Raw genomic sequence first — 20,355 nt, forward strand, 5'->3', positions numbered from 1 at the left:
TTGCTCTCCCTCTTATCACATAGTGACAACTAATAATATTGTGTGAACATTCTCTTACTTGACCATATGCTTTATGAATCAGTCATAATACTTTCATTCTCAAAATTGACGAGATACTTGACAACTAATATTCTCTTGCTTGAAAATATGCTTTTTCAATGTGGGTAACTTGGATTCAAGAGGCAATGTAGATATATACAATGGATCATTGAATGTGTGATATCAACTACATCAACATGTGAGGATTATATAAGGGAATATTTTTCTCTCAAAAGATAAAGAACACAAAGGAAGAGCATAGATTCATGTAAGAATTGTATAATTAGTCACAAAATGGTTGGTTGTATTCCATCATATATAGTAGTCATAACATTCATGGCTCAACTTTGATGCTACATGACCTACACTATGTATTCAAAAGAGTCTTGTCAAATATGCTCATTCCTTGTGGTATGACCTAGCAAAATATGTTAGATGGTGCCCATCATCTCAATTTTGAGTGTACCCATCATTTGTTCCAAGGAATTGCCCATTACTTTATACACTTTTGTGCACATTTGATGCCTCTTTTCCTCATGTATAATACACAAGCTTTAGTCGTATATAAATAATCGAATACACTTCATTTTACTACAAATAGACATTCTACCTCCATCTTTGTCAATTTGGGTATAACATAGTGTTCATGCATTTAGTTTCTTTCATAATATGAAAGTATAGTTCCATAAGAACATAAACAAAGATGTCAAAGGTTAATTGCAAATTGCCAAAGAAATGTGGGTAGGGACAAAACATACCAAAAGAGTAGAATGGAATAATTCAAACAAAGGTGAAATAGTAGCAACAAGTTGACACGTCAAAGATTCACACAACACTACATTGATCTTGATCATCATGCTGGCAACAATTGTGATCTACAAGTTTAACTAGGTATATGATATGTAACAAATCAAATCACACATGGCAAGCGCATTTTGAGGTTAGAACATGTGGCCACTCACATTTGCACAAGTGGTTTGACAATTAATGTACGTGCAAACTTTGGCACTTAGACCGACTATTTGTTTCACTTCTAATTCACTTCAATACTTTCAAACGCATTCCTCCAATTTCATTTCAATTTTTCCATCTTCATTTTGTTCCAAATGTTGTTGAGGGATAGTGAGAAAGTTCCTCATTGACATAGGAATTGGTAATTGTGTCATCGTAGCTTTTGAAGCGCATATTGCCAATTAAATGCATTTGGTACATGTGTCTTGGGATTTACAATTGCTAACATTGGAATATGTGGATGGCATGCTAAATTCAATCCCTTAAAGGAGAATGATGCTCCTATGAGGCCACTTTTAATAAAATGTGCTAGAATAATATTCATGAACACAACTTCCATTTCACTACACACCTTATTGAGGAATATGCAACTTGATCCTACAACTTACTAAGTCATTAGCTACATGGTTTCACACATGCATTTTATTAGGGTTCATAAGAGGTCTTTTTTCTTTGGTTTGATGTTTTAGAAAACATATGTACATTTTTGTAAAGATGGCTAAGCTTACTTTTGGATATTTTAGCATTTTAAAATCAAAAGCATTCAGCTTAGGAAACTTCACTAAGTTGACACATGCTCGAAAAAAACATAATTCTCATTTTGGGTCAAGCATCATACCCTCCTATCGTCTATCTTATTGCATTTTTGACTTGCTTTTTTTAATTCCTCTAAATGTCAATTTTAGATCTAGCATTTCCATTCACGATCATCCGTTTTCTTGATCATAACCTTCAATTTCTCATTCTAGTCATCTTGCTTTTTGTTGTCATACTTGTTTTAGCATGTAAATACCCTTCTTAAATAGTAACACTCACTATTTTGTGTTGTTGCCCTTGTTTTGATTTGAAGGCCTTGAAAGTGAGTGCAAGGATTTGATCCAAAAATACATTATTGACTAGTTCACTACATTCTATAGATGAAGTCCAAAGAATCAAGCAAATAGTGCATTTGGATCCATACACAACATTCATAAAGAATGCATTTGCCAAGACTATAAAAATACGACTTGGTGGGGTTCCAAATTATTGACCATCATCAATTGGTTTCAAGATCAATTCAAAAGTTTTTTGGCATTGATGTCAAATTTTCAAAAGGTATAGCCAGTGCTTATCTCACACCTCATACCTTTAAAGACCATCTCATAGGCATCCACCAACAGAACAAGTCCCTAAATTGGCGCCACCATTCTGTCATCTTGAGTCCTTTCAACTTATGATGGAAACTATGAAGACGTCCTTGGAAGGTCCTTGGTGGACAACAAGTGGCAATGGAAGACATTCCAACAAAAAGGCCTTGGTATATGATCCGGTGCAAAAGACTTGCAGGACTTACATGTGTTTTGCAACTCATACATGACAAACTAACCAATCCATAGTCTAGCTCCAAAGAAGTGAACAAACATACAGCCTCATATGATAGTGCATTGACAGCCATAAAGCACACTGTAGAGAACCTTAAAAGTAATGGAGCACATAACATTTTAACAGTTCATGTAACAAACAAATTAGACTAAAAGGTTTTAATGACTCTTTGGAGTGCACTTTCTAATAGAAGAGTTTTTCTGTACAGCCCATAATTTGTATTTGCACATCCACAAGGACACCTGCAGATATTGTTGACCACACTATCAACATGCAAAAGATACTATTGGTAAACCACTCTGCTCAATGATTAAGTTGGAAAAGCCATCATTACAGAGTCATCAGAATAAACGGTACAATGGATGGTAAACTTTATTTCAAGACTGGTATATTAGGTGAAAAGTGAACCATAAAGCAAATCTATCTGAACTTCTTGAAAGAACCAACTTTCTGACACCATATACCACCATAAAAATCATACTGAAAATTACTGGAATCTACCTTGAAACCTGAATGTAACTGCTGAAGGCATTATTATAAAACGCAATTGAACCTTTACAGCAGTAAAATATTGGATGTTTCTGGACCTTCCTGGTGAACTTCGAACTCGAGGCTTACATCTTGTAGAGATGAAACCTTCCTAAAGTTAGATTTGAAATATGAACATTTGATTTGAAACAAATATCACAAAAACCCCATCATCTCAATAAGTTGAACTGCTTTGAGCAATAATCAGTACACATAATATAACCAGAATAAATATGGATAATGTGGCTCTACCTAAGCTGCAACCTGTCACTAGCCCTCAACAGAGTGTTTCCTCTGCTTGAAATAGCACTAGTCCTCAATAAATATATCCTGACCAACAAGGGCTTTCTTGAATTTAAAAAGTTATTTAAGCTCTCCACTCTTTGAAGGATAAATGGGAATCCTAGAAATGAATGTCAATATTTTCTAAAACCTGCAAAGTTTCTAAGCTTTCAAACCCTGTGCAAGAATCTTCTTTCATAAAAACCTGTAATTTGATCTGCTACTGTCCACATGATTGCTTGCCCAGGTGGGATCCTCATTAATCTAGGTAGCAATCCTTTCCATAAGGCAAGTAAACTCTCCTCTTTGTAAATCAATCTAATTGCATGAATCATCCCTGTGTAACGTAACCTACCCAACTCATCAGCCTTCTGAGCCATTAACCGAGTTTTTACAACATCAAAGGGGCCAGTACACACAGGTCCCGCAAAACCTGCTACAAAACCTGAGATCATGGACTGCCAAGGTTGTATAACACATCCATCACCCTCGTGTTTATTCCACACGACTGCGTCAAATGCATTTTTCACACTGAACATTACACTTTGATTTACACCATTTCTCATGACTGTGGGAGCAGCACCAGCCCACAAACCAAGAACCCCTTCCTCCCGGATAATTGTTGCAGCACAATGGATAGGACCTTTGTAGCGTAACAAATGTGGAGACAATCCTCGTTGCTGCTGAAGTCTGATCTTCACAACCTGAGCACCAAATATAGTTGCATGTCATGACACTTTTGATTCATATCCCTCAGACTAGGAGATGAAAACAATTTTTTTTTACTGTAAGTCCAAACTGAACATATGCCTAGTACTAAAGTGCCATTCTAGTCCAACCGAAACCGATGTTTGAGAATGTCAAAGTGCAGTACAACTAACTGTCACACATTTTTTTTGAGACTGCTGCAAATCAAAAAGCAAATAGAACATAGGGGAGCAAGAGTGCTCTTGCAAATAGACACAGAGACTCAGACCCCCAACCCTGGCACCTGTTGTGGTCCCTCTTTACTTTATTGCAAAAATTCTTAAAGATACAAATCAGTAACAAAGCTGTCCAAAACTAGAATTTTAAGAGCACTTAAAACTAGCCAGGAACCCCTAGATCTCAGGACAAAGAGAAAAAGTAAAAGCATTGCATAAGTGACATGCATGCAGGCCTGCAACTTGTCTCTTCCAAGAGGTCAAACCACATGTTCCTGAACACAGCCTCGTGCCCAAATCTCCGGCAACAGCTATACGAGTAGTCACTCCAGAGCCCATATAACTTGAAAAGTGAAAAGTGTGAGTGGAAGCAGCTGTGGAGAGGTAGCAAGAATTTGAGTGAAAAAAGGATAGTGGGTGGGAATGGCAGGACTTGTGAACAAAATAATGCACCATGCAACAACTCAATTAAAAAGACTGAACTTTAAGAGATACCTGATCTTGATCTTCCACTTCACCTCGTCAAAGTTACATGTGATTATGGATCCAAGTCTCCATGGTAACCTAAGCCCAATAACTATAAGTCAATGGGACGACATAGAAAGATGAAGAATCCTGCAAATCTAGTCAAATGTATGAACCTCTCACCACATAAAGCTTACTTGAAACACTAGATAGCCGATGGATACCATGTACTTGTGCTCCTCCCTGGTTGGAAGCGGTTGCTCTGACTTAGATGCACCTCCAGAAAATCTTGGGACAATGATGCTGAGGTCATAATGAGGACAGGATACCTCTCAAGATGAAGGAATATGATAAGTGTCCACAGTTTGAAGGTGACAAAGACTGCTTCGGGAGTTGAAGGATGCCAGTCCAACAGAGCCAAGAATAATGGAAAAGAAGGGTAATAGGAGGAGAGGCTTTCAGGATGACTGTTTTGAGGAAGCAAGCTAGAACATCAAGAGTTAGTCTATGTGTGCTCTTGCAAACCCAATGCATCATCACAATAGCTCAAGTGTTGTGAGCACCCACCCCTGATACCATGTAAGAATTCTCTAGGATTTGCAAGAAAATGCAGCGTGCGAAAAACCATGTAACTAACATATAACCTCAAAGATGGAAGGAAATGAATGAAATGGACAATGAACAAACCAACTCGTGGCAAAACAAGGACCCAAATTCATGTTGATTTTTAGGAGTATTTTTTTATTACACCTATATCAAGGGGTAATATCATTTGTAACTTTCACCTTCACACAAAAATTACTTAAATTCCTAAACAATATAAATTATACATGTAACATTATGGCAGATTAATGAGCCCAAACTACCAAAGACAATAAGACAGCAATACATGAGTTACAAGAACTTTCAACATCCATACTCAATATAAAAGACTACCATTGTGTCATATAGACTCAAAGAAGAGAGATTGAAGCTGAAGTCTGTAGTGACGGGTTATGCACGGAGATCGAGACAGTCAGTCGTTACGCGTAGCGAGAGACAGAGAGAGTGAGATAGAGCAGAGTAGAGAGTGAGCACGTTTTGTAGGTACAATGATGAGTGTATACCTTTAGGTTTTTAGATAGATATATATGTGTAAGTACAAGTGCTAAGGGTGTGTTCACACCTGAGCACATTTAAAGGCACGAGGCCTTTATTCCCAACAACCTCCCACCTAAAGGCAATGTGCCTTAAGAGGAGAAAAGAATCAGCTAAGTCTAGGTATGTACAAAGTTGAAATACATATATCTATCCAACTCCCATCATCTATCGGCAATGAGCAAACCACTTTGCTGGAAGACCCTTCGTGAGAAGGTCTGCAAGTTATCATTTGTATGCACTTTGACAAGCTCAATGCTCTTGCTATCAAGTATACCTCTAACGAAGTGGTACTTCACCTGTATGTGCTTTGTCTTTGCATGAAAGATAGGATTCCGTGCTAGCATGATAGTACTCTAACTATCACAATGGAGATCAGGTAACTCTGTGATACCAAGCTCTCCCACCAGACGTGAAAGCCATAAAGCCTCCTTGCATGCCTCAGTGGCAGCCACATACTCTGCCTCTGTAGTAGACAATGCAACACACTTTTGTAGCCGGGAGATCCAAGAGACTGCTCCTCCTGTGAAAGTAAACATATTCCCAGAAGTGGACTTCCTACAATCCGCATGACCAGCATAGTCTACATCCGTAAAGCTAACAACAGATGCCTTCCGCTTCCCAAAGCAAATGTACAACAACTCCTTTGTGCCTTTGAGGTATCTCATAATACATTTCACTGTATCCCAATGCTTCTTGCCAGGGGTTGCCATGTATCTGCTAACCACTCCCACTGCAAAGGCAATGTCAAGACGTATAGCAACCATAGCATACATCAAACTGCCAACAGTTGAAGCATATAGTATCTTGGCCATTACAGCCTTCTCATCATCAAATGTAGGGTTGTCCTCTGCACTGAGTTTCACATATAGAGGCAATGGAACCCCAATTGTTTTCCCCCCCTCCATATTGAAACGCTGCAAAACCTCGAAAATATACTCTTGCTGAGATAGATAAGAGTAAGCCTTTTGATCTATCTCTGAGTATTCGCATGCCAAGAATGTGATTTGCATCACCAAGATCTTTCATATCAAAGCTACCATGAAGACTTTGCTTTAGTGAATTCAAGGCATAAGTATCCCTGCCAGCAATCAGCATGTCATCAACATACAAAACCAAGATAATCACGCTACCATCTGTTGCCTTCTTGGTATACAAGCAGTGATCCACTTGACTTCTATGAAAGCCTTGGGACTGCATGAATGTATCAAACTTATAATACCATTCTCTTGGTGCTTGTTTCAGCCCATACAAACTCCTTTTGAGTTTACATACCATCTTTTATTTCCCTTGTTCAACAAACCCTTCAGGCTGCTGCATATATATATCTTCATGCAGATCACCATGTAAAAATTCAGTCTTTACATCCATCTGTATGAGTTCCATATCTTCAACTGCAACCAAGCTCAAAATGGTTCTCAATGTAGTCATCTTGACTACAGGAGAGAAAATCTCATCAAAGTCAATTTCTTGCTCCTACTTGTACCCCTTTGCAACCAATCTTGCTTTGTATTTTAGTGAGAAACCAAAAGTGACCTGCATCTTGTAAACCCATTTGCATAGAAGTGTTTTCTGCCAAGTCCCGAGTGGCATTTTCTCAAGAGATTCCATTTCTGACAACATAGCTTTATACCATTTCTTGTTGTCCTATCTCTCCATTGCTTCCTTGAAGCAAGACGGTTCACCACAATCTATCAACATGACATATTCAGCCACATTATTTACACCAGGAACAAATCTGTCAGGTTGTCTAGTAGCCCTAGACCATCTCCTAACCCAATTGTTTGCTAGCTGTTCTTGCGAATTTCCATTTTCAGCATACTGTCCTGGCATTTCAGCCTGCAAATCAGCATTAACAGCTTGCTGTCCTGGTTGTTCCTGCACATGTAGTGGCTCATTATCATGGGCAATAGCTAGCTGATCATTTCCAGCATCATTTTCTGCATTTACAAGTTCATTTACAGCAAGTATTTGCTGCTGTACAACAGGCACATTTTGCTGTCCAAAAGATATTTCTTCCCAGAATACAACCCTACGGACCTCCTCAGTCTTTTCCGGCTGTTTATGCATCCGATCTTCCCGGAAGATAACGTCATTGCTGCATACTACTTTCCTTTTCTCGAGATCCCACAATTTATACCCCATTTCACCCTCATCACCATATCCTAGGAAAATGCATTTACAAGACTTTGGCTCAAGTTTGCTGCATTTTTCTTTACAAATGTGCACAAAAGTCTCGCAGCCAAACACTTTCACGTAAGCATATGAAAGTGGCTTACCCGACCACGCTTCTTGGGAAACTTCCCCCCCCCCCCCCCCCCCGCAAAGACCTATTTGTTGACCGAGCTGTCATAACGGCCTCTGCCCAAAAACCATGGGATAATGCAACATGAGACAGCATCGTACGGACCTTATCCTATATGGTCCGATTCATACGCTCTGCAACTCCATATTGGGGGGGATTATGAAGGGCAGTGAGCTCCCTCTTTATCCCTTTGCTGTCACAAAATGCCCGAAAGGCCTTGGACACATATTCCCCACCATTATCAAAGCGAAGACACTTAAGCGACTGATTTGTCTGATTTTCAGCCAATGCCAAGAATTTTTTAAACTTGTCAAGCACTTCATCCTTGCTACGAATAGGGTAAACCCATACCTTCCATGTAGCATCGTCGACAAAAGTAACAAAATATTTCTTTCCCCCTAAATATAATTCTGGCATTTGATATACATCCGAATGTACGAACTCTAGAGGAGAAGATTTCAAAGAAAGAGACTTTTTATAAGACATCTATGCATGTTTGCCATAAATACAATAATCACAGTGCTCAAAATCGGCATAACCAAGACAAGGCAAGTAATCCAAACAATAAAGCACTTTCATTCCTGTTTGACTCATGTGTCCCAACCGGCCATACCACAAAGAAACGCTTGGCTGCTCAGTTATGGCAACAACATGGTCACGCACACTAGATACATGAAGTGGATACAAAGTATCACTCTTGCAACCTCTAGCAATCACTCTAGATCCCTTACAAATCTTCCATTTTCCATCACCAAAGGTGGTATGAAAGCCATCATCATCTAGCTGCCCTCTGCTAATCAAGCTCCTCTTGAGCTGAGGTACATGCCGTACATGTTGAAGTGTAAAGAAAAAGCCATGCTGAAACTGTAACTGCACACTGTCAATACTTGCAATCTCACATGCATAGTTGTCCCCAAGATGAACAACACCATGTCAACCCCCTGTATAGGCGGAGAACCACTCACGATGAGGGGTGACATGAAAGGAAGCACCTGAATCAAGAATCCAAGTACGCATGTCATCATCTGTATCTGCAAGTAAAGCACGTGCACCAAAGTGTGAAGAGACAAAGAGTACATCACTCCCACTATCACTGTCATAAGTGACTACAATCACCTCTTCAATTTTTACACTACTCTTCTTAGGCTGACTGTCCTTCTTCTCTTCCTTGCTATCATCTGTCTTCTTGCCTTTTCCTTTCTCTTTCTTCCATTTGTAGCAATCACGTTTAAAGTGACCCTTCTTGCCATAATGATGACATTCAACATCTTTGCCACGTGATTTACTGCGTCCCTTACTATCATATTTGCCCTTTTGTTGTGATCTGTCCCTAGTATGCAAAGCACTGGAAGACTTACTTGATGCATTGTTCTGCCGATTCAATTTTTACATGAGTAGAGCACTCTCTACATCAACATACAAAAGGATCACATTAGAATTGCTCATAGCAGTCCTAAATGTATCTCAACTCTCTGGTTCCAAGGGCATATGCATCACATTACATGAGAAATCCCCAATTTTAGCTGGAATTTCTGTTGTACATGTACCCACAGGCATAAAATTTGACACACGCAATCAAAAGGCCCTTTTTTTTTGTGCTCAAAGCATCAACCACACATTTGCATTTTCTCTATCATGTATAGGACAAGTCAATTTTGCCAAAACAGAGTAATTTCAGCAAAACCCCCAAATTTTACCGAGTGTTGATGTCCAAATTGCGTGGAATTCAACCTGCGTGTACATAAACTGACCAAATGCTGCACAGATTTTGCCCAAACTGCAAAAGTCCCAAATTCCACAGGGTTCAATGTTCATCAATATCGAGAAATTGGGTAAATTTCAGCCCAATTTGCGCATGTACATGAAAAGCCCTAAATGTCGGGGACAAAATGTCACAAAATTCTTGCAATTTTTGAGACAGATATCACTATTGCATCTTGCTTGCACCAAATCTGGACAAATCCCCAAATTTTCCAAGTCCTACGTGCACTAATTTCAATGAAATTAAAAGAATTTCACTAAAATGTGAAAAGCCCCAAAATTCCCAGGCAAATGTGCACCGACTTTGCAATTTTTGAGTCAGATTGTCCAATTCTACGTTGAGATCCCTAAATTCGGGAAAAGCCCCAAATTTCTGGCTCAATTTGGCACAGATCTAAGATTTTGTGCTTGCGTGCGCAAACCTTGGTTAGAGGCGGGGATTTCAAATGATTTTGAAGAGAAAAAAAAATTGATGATGGATCCGTTGACCCGTCAGTCGTGCGCCATGAGCCCTGCTGTGGTTCCAGTCCGTCGCATGCCTGCTGTCATGCGTCGTCAATGCCCACTAGTCCCGCCCCGCTAGTTGTCAGTTGCTGCCCGTCAGGTGCCGGCTGCTGCCCCCGTCACGCCCTGGACCCACGTGCTGGTCGCCGACTGCTGTTGACACCGTTAGTCTTCTACTTGTCCTGCTCGCTTGGCGCCGCTGGTCCTCTACACGACTGCCATATGGTCTTCTGCACGACCTATGCTACACATGTTATTTGCACGTGACCCGCTCTGCCTCACTTGTGGAGTGAAATTCTGTCAGTCCTGCGACCTGACACTCCTTGGAAATGCGAACCTTGTAGCCACCACTCTGATACCAATTTGTAGTGACGGGTCAGGCATGGAGATCGAGACAGTCAGTCGTTACGCGCAGCGAGAGACAGAGAGAGTGAGATAGAGCAGAGTAGAGAGTGAGCACGTTTTGTAGGTACAATGATGAGTGTATACCTTTAGGTTTTTAGATAGATATATATGTGTAAGTATAAGTGCTAAGGGTGTGTTCACACCCGAGCACATTTAAAGGCACGAGTCCGTTATTCCCAACAAAGTCAAGACTCAAGATGGGGATGCAATAAAGAGCTAACCAGTTTATAATGCAGCTTTTAGCTCAACAACCACTCTCAAGACCAGAATTGAAACCAGGGATTACCAAGATAGCTCAAGCCCATAATTACCCCAAGGCGTCCCAACCCAAAGCATCCAAGACATCAGACAAAGGGTGCTTGTCGGCTACCCAATAACCTACCAAGACTACAGGGGCAATGGTTATCTTACCAAGAGAGTCCAAAGGATCACCCTAGAAAGGCCAAGGCATCAAACAAAGGGTGCTCGTTAGCTACTCAATGGCCTACAAGGTCTATCAAGCATCTACTGCCCCTACGAAAAATAAAAGGGATGGTCAGTTCCAACACATTGCAAAACAAACAAGCTATCCCAACCACCAATGGGTGTTGATAAAGAAGAATACTATGAGGGGGTATGTGTGTAGAGCTGCAATAGAAGCAGCCCAAGGAGCTTGTGAACTACCACAACTATGATGGATCCAAAGTGGACCACTCTCTGACCAAACGAGATAATTGCACATGGATGCATGTTTACAATAATAGAATGTCAATGCATAGAGTAATGCAAAAGGCTATGCAAGATGCTATGCAATAGTGTCTTTGAAAGGAAATTGTTCACTTGCCCGAGCACCCTTTTACAATCATAATTGTCCTCAGGAGATGAATAATGATACAAAGTATAAATAGTAATATCTCTAATCAAAATCCTATAAACACCAAGAGAATAAGACTGTCCCCTCTCACCATTAACAATGGAAAGAGAAGTAGAAAACTCCTCTCCCCAAGATATTGATGTCGATGTGGGGAAAAGGACATGTAGGTCATTTAATGGGCTACGCGTTGATGCCCTTTGATCCATGATCCGAGCTCCCTAGGCATTTAAACTATCATTAAATGCAATTGTTCCCCCTAGTGTCCTAGTGTCCTAGTGTCCTAGGCATTAAGTGACACTAGGGTTAGGGTTTTATTTAAGATTTCCTATGACAGTTAAGTTGCTAAGGTTTCATTTTTATTACAAAAGACACTTTGTGCCTCATTAGCACACACAGGTTTGTCAAGTACGAAAGATATGATGCGGTATGATACGATAAAATACGGTACTAATAGGTACCTTATGATTTTATAAGGTACGGTACGATATTAGTACAAAAAAAAAACCAAAAACTTGGTTATTTTGGATTATAGATAATAGAACACATGTTTAGAGCTAAAATAGCAATGTCACTAGTTAATAGGATGAATACATGAGGATAACAAGGAAAAACCTCACGCACAACATGCGCAATGCGCTACTAGAACATAGATGGGAGTGTATATATAATACATAAAAGAACAAAGCAAAGTTTAGGATCGATGGACAAACAGACTCTTCATTCTTTTTTTTGTGTGTGTGTGTGAGACGAGAGAGAGAGAGAGAGAGAGAGAAAGAGAGAGAGAGGGGGGAGGGGGGATGCTATTGGAATTGCATACTTATCTTGGAAGTTGTAGGGGGGGGGGGGGGGGAGAGAGAGAGAGAGAGAGAGAGAGAGAGAGAGAGAGAGAGAGAGGAGTGTGTGTGTATGTGAGAGAGACTTGGAATTATGATAATAAACATAAGGCTTAGGAGTTGGAAGATATTGTATCGTCTAGTCTTTAGAGGCCAAAAATAGCTTTTTTTTGGTACGGATATGTACCGTACGGAACGAACTAGTCCGTACATAGTACGAATGCAACTATGAGCACACAGATGTGGCATTTTACATTGTGATCGCCTTTAGCATTGTATTCTCTCTCACTTATTAATTAACCACTTCTCATTTTGCGATTGACTTATTGTGCATTGACTAATTCATTCATTATCTTTCATTCTGTATGTCATGAGAACATGTATTTTTGAAACCTCACTTAACATGTGGATTAATTTTTTAATCACATGATTAAGTAAATATTGCACATGTGAGGTGTGACTGGGATTAGAGTAAATTTACAAGCCTGGGACCCAAGAAAATCACGGGATATCAAAGGCAAAAGTTGTTATAAGTTATGTTGCACAGGTACTTAGGGGTATTTGGTGTCAATTGTTGGCCTAGGTCATTCAATTTGGCCATAAGTGTCAATTGGTGACACTAGAGATGTGGCGTTTAATGGTACCTAACGTTGATCAAATGGTCAAAGATGACACAGAGAGAATCAGGAGTGAAAGATGCCTAGCCAATTTAATTATTGGTCTGTCATTATTTTTTTGGGCACCGAAATAATTATTAAATTAATTTTCAGTAATTAAAGACTGAAAATTTAATATTTAATTATGGATAATGTTGGAAAAGCCATTTCAGAAGGCTGCCACTTGGCAAGCCCATACAGGCTGGTAAAAGGCTAAAGAAGAGAAAAAACGAGATCATTCTAGCTGTAGCAAATGTGGGAAAGTTGTGAGTAACCATGGCCAATCTATTTTCAGCCATTGCAGCCAACCACAAGTGAGTTTTGAGGAGGTGATTGCAAATTCAAACCCTCCACAGCTAGGCCATTGCATCCAGGTACAAGGTAACAGCTAATTTAGATGTCTCAGCTGTAGGTGACAACATTTAATGTTGTTGTGGCAAGGTAGCAGCTACATTTGACTGATTTTCCGTCATTCTTCGCGACAAAACTCTGAATTTTCTCTCTACAGCTTTGTCTCTTATCTCCCAAACATTTCACAGCCGTGCTCCGAAGATCTTAGCGTTTAGACCCTTGGAGGCTGAGAAATTGCAAATTTCTCTGTTGTAAACTTTAGCAGCAGTCTCGAGAAGCGTGCCAAAAATTGGAAGCTCCAAGACTTGGATTTTTCAGGGCTAAAGGTGAATTTCAGCTAAATTCAGGTGGAGGACTAGCCAACCATTGAATTTGTGGGACATTTCCATCGTCTATGAAGTGGGTGAAGGCTAATTAAGTGCCCGAATCAAGGGGCAAATCAGATTGAAGACTTGCAGGTCACTTTGGACAGCAAGCGGAGTCTAGATTGCGAAGGGGATCGAGAGAGTCCCATTGTAAATCAACTTCGTATTCACTAAGGCTAAAGAAATACCGAAAGGGGCGCCAATTTTAGGGCCAATGGGGTGTGCATTGTCCAAGATCAATAGGTAAATTTGTATTTTCAGATTTGCATTTATTGTTTGTTGTTGTAATTAAGTTGTAATCAAGGATTTACCACCCATCCACGAAAGGAAGGCTGGTTTCAATGTATCAATTAATCATGCAATTACTTCACACCTAGGCCGACAGTGGTATCAAAGCCACTCACCTTCATCGCCATCGCCATCCCTCGTGACCACCTTGCTTGCAGCCATTGCCATTGAGTACCACACCTCAGTTGGCTGCCCCAAAGCCATTGCCCTCGCGCCAACTCTATTTTGTTGAGCTAAAAAATGCACTACATGTTAATTACCTCTTAAACAACCCCAAAGCATGCTAAATTAATAAAATACCCTAGAACGGGAAGCAGTTTGAGAGAGTTTTTGTGTAAACCCTAATTTGGGAGGGTCCATCCACATCTATAAATAGCCACGCTGCCTCCATCCTCTTGTGCAAGTTTCTCACTCTATCGTGCAAATTTCAGCCATCAACGACCTACCATCTATTGTCCAACCATCACCAATTGCAGCCCATCACCATCCACAACCCTAGGCAACCTATTTCTAGCCATCAACCTGCTGTCTACAGATCTCCATTTGTTGTGTCATCATAGCACCTGATCAACCTCTATTTTCAACATTTGGTACCAGGCAATAAGCTATTGCCATCCCTTCCACCAGGGGACTGCTGCCATACCTGCGTTTTTGCTATCCAGCAGACTGCCTATATCAGTACACACCTCTCCTATTGTCGCATGACAATTCTCTACCGCCGGTGATCAGTTTTCAGCCTTCTCTGGTGGTACACTATTGCATTTACCAGATTTCAGCTCTGACTACTGTATTTTGTGTTGAAAATGGAGGAAGAGAGAGAGAGAGAGTGAACACAAGACAATGAGCAAGAGTGTGTAACATTTCCACTCAAAAGATACAAGTACTAGAGTGATAGAATGAAAGTAAGATAGGTCTTAAGTAAGTTAGAACACCTATCCCTAACTCAATTAAAGTTCATTTAACTCGAGAACTAACTCTAGAAGTGGTGACACAACTTATTAATGTAGTTGTGTTCACACTACAAACCAACTAACTAAAACATTGGGCACTACCCATAGAATTGGCGAATTCCAATACCCCCCTACGATGCCAATTTGATAAGAGGTACAAGAAGATCAATCACCAAAGGGTAGCAAGTTCAAGGACTTTTGAAAAACCTCAAACTTCTCACGAGGTAATGCTTTGGTGAAAATGTCTGCAACATTTTCCAATGGATACATACATCAAGTTAATCTCTCCTACATAACATCTCTCTCTAACATAATGGTAATGCACCTCAATGCATGAAACACAGGATTATGTGCTACTGCAATAGTACACTAATTGTTAGAAAGAATGGGTGTAGGACCCTCCAAAGGTATATGTAGATCAGCCAACAATCTGCGCAAGCAAACACGTTCCACTATTGCTATGAAGGCTATCCTACACTCAACCTCACAAGGCAAGATAGCCATTGTAGGCTATTTCTCACTTAGCCAAGAAATGCATGAATGGCCTAGAAAACAACAGTGTCCACTAGTAGACTGCCTAGTATTTGTATCACCAATCCAATCTAAATCACTGTAAGCCTGTAGATGCAAGTCTCCCCCCCCCCTCCCCCCAAGAAATAATAATGCATGTCATTGAGTACCTTCCAAATATCTGAAGATCCACTTAACAGCTTGCCAATGTCTGGTCTATGGATTGTGCATATGCCTACTCACCTAAGATACTACATGCTGAATGTCAAGGTGTGGGTTGCAAAGATAAATAAGACAACCAACATCTTGGCTATAAATTGCAACATCATATATCTCTTTACCATCACGCATAGACAACTTTAAGCTTGGCTCCATAAGAGTGTACATAGATTTGCAATCTTGCATATTAAACCTATGTAATAGCCTATCCACATACTCCAACTGTGACATGATGATACCATGCTAATTTTGCGCGAATTGAATCCCCAAATAGTGTAGATAACCAATCTCTAACATAGCAAATGCGTGTTTTAATTCAACCTTAAAATCTATAAGTTTTTCCCTCTATAGGTCTAGTGAGCACATCATGTCATCTACATAAAGAATGATAATCAGCAAGTCCCCCCTTTCATTCTTAATGTATAGAGTGGGAGCAATTGGACTACTTTTGAACCCTTTGCTAGCCAATAAGCATCAATTTTAGAGCACCATGCACAGGAAGCCTATTCAAGACCATAAAGAGCTTTATGCAACTTGCATACCATGTGCTCTTTCTCTTTAATCTCAAACCCTAGAGGTTGAGACACATAAACATCCTCATGCAAATCCCCATTCAAGAATGTTGTTTTAGTATCCAATTGATGTACTTTCCGACCATAATGTACAACCATCGCAAACACACATCTCACCATACTCATATAGAATGTAGTCAAAGGCTTTGATACAAAGTCTGTCGCCTCAAGAAGGCTTTGTATGGTTTAAAACAAGCTCCACAAGCTTGGTATGCCAACATACATTATTATCTATTGCATCTTGAATTTCAGAACAATCCTACTAAGACTGCTCTTTGCATTCGACATCGGGGATCTGATTCTATTATTCTTGTACTTTATGATGATGATATGCTTGTCACTTGGACCAATGTTGGTCAAATTCTGTCACACAAGGCCCAATCTTCAATTTGTTGTGTCCCACTTGAGCAAATTTATGCACAGCCCTTCAACACTTCATTGGCAAGCAGTGAAGCCTATCTTTTGATATCTTAAAGGCACCCAAGATCTTGGCCTTTTCCACATGCTTGAGCACAAAAGGTTACCTCATAACCTTTAGGTTGAAGTTGTTTCTATTGCAGATCTTATCTCGTATCAATCCAATAAGGAGTGCCTAAGAAGACCCCATATGAGTCCAATTTTGGTAAAAAGCCATAGCAACATGGAATGGGTAGAACGAGGCCTTGGAACACCAAAACATCATCCCCTAATGGCGAACAAGGAACGCGTTCCAACTGGTTGGATCGTTCCATGTTAGCCATTCCACAACGTTCCAACATTGGAACATTCCAAATATCTCCCATTCCATGTTGGAAATGTGTTCCAACTTGTTTTTTCCTGGTTTTGGGTGGATTTGAGAGGGGGAGCTTTGTTTTGGTTTTTTTCCTTTTTGAGGGGTTTGGGGGTGGGGGAAGAGGCGGGGTTATTTTTGTGGGTGGAGTGTGACATATAATGTATCTTTTTTTATAGTTTTTTGCATACGCATTAGTAACTGCTTAATACATTAGTCTCGACTCCATATTTAAATTTCAACTTGAGTTATGACTCTTAAGTTTGGAGTCTTGACTCTCAATTTCATATTTGTATGTACTATTGGCCTTGCCACTTGGGCATTCGCTCTTTCATGATGCTTTGATATGCTACTCAACCTTCGAAAATTTATAGATTATGGCTCTTGAGTCTTTAGAGTTTTAACTTTTCTTGGTTGTGTGCAGTGTGCTCAAGTCTTATTTGCAGCATTGATTGGTCTTAACATATCTCGTACCATTCATACAATATGATGTTTAAAGTGTGCTTTAGAGTGTCTTTTAACATTTGTGAAGTTGTTTGATGCATAATTATTTTAAAAATGTTAAAATTTATCCATTTTTTAATTTCCCATTCCCCTCGTTCCAACCACATTTCCCATTCCCATTACCATTTCCTATTCCCCATTCCATATGGTTATGGAAGAAGCCCTCGGTTGCTTGCTCGAGCATTTGAATGTGATGCCTAAGTGCATGTGCCAAAGGAGCAAAGGGGCACACTAGATGACAAGTCCAAGAGTCATATCTTCATTGGTTTTGGCCAGCTTGCGAGTGTGCGAGAGAGAGAGAGAGAGAGAGAGAGAGAGAGTGTGTGTGTGTGTGTGTGTGTGCATCTACTTGGGCTGAGGTTCATGGCCCAAAAAGGTTAAATAAAAGCTAAAACTTTTGATTGTTGACATACTTTTCCTAAGGATACATCCAGCAAGAATCACATGATAAGACTAAAAGAGAGGCTATGAAAAGAGTGTGATGCAAGTCAGCTCCTATGAACACCCAAAAATAAGATTTAACAGCATACCTCAAAAGGAGTCACGATCACAAGGGCCTCCAGGACACCTGCACCAAATCCCGCAGCCAATCTGCCAATATGGCTAATCTTTCCGGTCTCAGGATCCTTGAATGCTATCTGCAAAGCCACAATCCAAACTGTGATAAAAAGATAAGTCCCTTATCAACAAGCAAATGCAAGAGCATGCTCAAAAATGAAAGCTCAACTTGAAGATGAAGCATCACACATGTGCAAGACATAATGAACATTAAACAATATCCTAATATGACTTTGAAACACATTAAAACATACGCACTAACTAATAAAAAGATACAGAACCAGTCAATTTTTGCCTCGTTTGACATGCAAGCATTAAACACTAGTTAAAAAATACCTGCAGAGCTGCATTTGATCCCATCCGCAGAGTATACTTCAGGGTTAAGTGTGTTGCAAATGGAGTGAGACCCTTCCATAAAGCTCTTACTCCTTCTTGCTGGACAATTGACTTTCCACAGTGCAAGATCCCCTTATAATGACCACCTCTGTCTAACTGAAGTCGTGTCTTAATGACATCTATTGGCTGCAGACAGCATGCTTCCACAATCCCGCCAACAGATCCAGAAATTGCTTTTACATGCGGTGGTATGACAACATCACCGCGAGCAGAATGCTCGGACTTCGCAGGAGCAAAAGGAGCAACTGGGTGTGGAGCCATGTGCAAAACTGGAGCTGCAATTTGTAGTAAATCTTCAAATCAGATATCTATAAACTTGATGGATTATACACACTGCAACACAGCTCACAGGAAATCACTCACACAAGCAACTTTGCTCATGCTAAAAGGCTTCACAAAACCATCTGGCATGTTTTCAGCTTTGGTCTGGCGTGTTTTCCCCTGTGATCGAGGTAATGCAGCTGCATGCTGCATGCATATGAGCGCAAGCACGCGTTACGTGCAAACGCATGTGCAGCCGCGATGGCAGTAAGAAATGATGGCTAGTGATGGCAAGCATATGTGATCAGGTTAGTACTGTGTCTGATCGGGCATCGCCAGGGCAACGTCTAGAGAGACCGCGCAGAAACAAGGACACATAAACACAACGCACGCACGCAGGCACGCACGCAGACTGACCTTAATTGCAAGCTCCAGCTGCTGCTTTCGCAAAACGCTCATAAAAAATGAACACGCATCGACAAATCGAGAGAGAGAGAGAGAGAGAGAGACCTTTCTCCAGTGTCTTCCTATGTTTTCTTTTTCCAATTTTTTATCTCTATTAGAATCTCTGATCATTAGGGTAGGGTATACACTAGTTTTCCATATTTTAAAATCAGTACTACAATTCTGATCACTAGGTTCACCAGCTTGTACCATTTATAGAGAGCATTTGTAATCCAATGGTTCTTAGTTGTAAAACTAGCTTTGCATGGTTATTGTGGGCCCTTTTGCGGTCGAGTTTACTCCTTGATGTACGCTGCCTGTCCTAGCCAACTTCCTAGATGCACATTGCAATGTCTACGAGCTTGTGAAGGTCACAAAGCTACTTCTCATTCAATTCACATTTCCGAGTGAGAATCAAAGCAATCAAGCAACCACTCCCCTTTTTGCTCACAAAAGATGGACCAAACTCTTGGCCCACTAATTATTATCAATTCTTAGTTCGCGATACCACATACACTTCTAGAATCTAATATAAAATCTCTCTCTTAACTCTAAATAAAATATCTCTCAACATTAACTTATGGGTTGCTTTTTGCTTTCTCAAATTTTTGAATATGCTAATGAAAGTTTGAGTATAAATGACACCAATCCACTTCTCAACCAAAGCTCTTGCTCCAGAACTAAAAACTATCAAAGATGTCACATATAAAGATCATATTAGTACTTCTATTGATCTAGTGCATTAGATTTGCACTTTACTTTATTATAGAAGACAAAATAGAAACACTATTAAATCACATACATAATACCTATATCTAGTGTCTTGGGTTTGCTATACACTATGTTTTGCAAGGATGCTAATTCTTTCCACGTGTTGTATTTCTCACAAATAATAACAAACACCCATCAACATTAAAGAAATGAAGCATACTAGATTGTAGATGCATACAGAAAGAGATTTGCAAGTGTTCCCAAATCAACCTACAAAACCTTGAACAATAAAATACTCCCAAATAGTCACCATATTTCTCACATCATGATCCTACCACTTTAGGTGGAGCCCAATATCTAGGCCATTGTGTGAAAGACTTGAATTCTTATTCT

At 40.0% G+C, this 20,355-nt stretch overlaps 1 protein-coding gene across 3 annotated transcripts; it reads right to left on the reverse strand.

Annotated features, from left to right (window-relative positions):
* Positions 1 to 2,791: 2,791 nt before the first annotated feature.
* LOC148014678 (mitochondrial succinate-fumarate transporter 1-like) lies at positions 2,792 to 19,346 on the reverse strand. 3 transcript variants are annotated; one of them, XM_087667369.1, is made up of 4 exons: positions 18,910 to 19,177; positions 18,487 to 18,821; positions 18,123 to 18,230; positions 2,796 to 3,926 (listed from the first exon to the last, which is right to left on the reverse strand). In XM_087667369.1, exons 2-4 carry the CDS (start codon positions 18,805 to 18,807, stop codon positions 3,393 to 3,395), a joined length of 963 nt encoding a protein of 320 aa, XP_087523495.1. In that variant the 5' UTR covers positions 18,808 to 18,821; positions 18,910 to 19,177; the 3' UTR covers positions 2,796 to 3,392. The 3 variants fall into 3 exon arrangements, with proteins under 3 accessions (XP_087523496.1, XP_087523495.1, XP_087523494.1); XM_087667368.1 differs by lacking the exon at positions 18,910 to 19,177 and adding an exon at positions 19,225 to 19,346 and having other exon boundaries at positions 2,799 to 3,926; XM_087667370.1 differs by lacking the exon at positions 18,910 to 19,177 and having other exon boundaries at positions 2,792 to 3,926; positions 18,123 to 18,250; positions 18,487 to 18,705.
* Positions 19,347 to 20,355: the final 1,009 nt, after the last annotated feature.

Source organism: Lygodium microphyllum, chromosome 25, assembly GCF_053477565.2.
Source record: "Lygodium microphyllum isolate KBCC chromosome 25, Lygodium_microphyllum_v1.1.10, whole genome shotgun sequence".
NCBI classification, from domain to species: domain Eukaryota; kingdom Viridiplantae; phylum Streptophyta; class Polypodiopsida; order Schizaeales; family Lygodiaceae; genus Lygodium; species Lygodium microphyllum.

Coding starts and splice junctions, on each gene's coding strand:
- LOC148014678 (XM_087667369.1), bottom strand. CDS start 18,807: ATGGCTCCACACCCAGTTGCTCCTTTTGCTCCTGCGAAGTCCGAGCAT. Junction 18,231..18,486: donor GATCAAATGCAGCTCTGCAG/GTATTTTTTAAC, acceptor GTGGCTTTGCAG/ATAGCATTCAAGGATCCTGA. Junction 3,927..18,122: donor TGATCGTGACTCCTTTTGAG/GTATGCTGTTAA, acceptor TTTGGTGCTCAG/GTTGTGAAGATCAGACTTCA.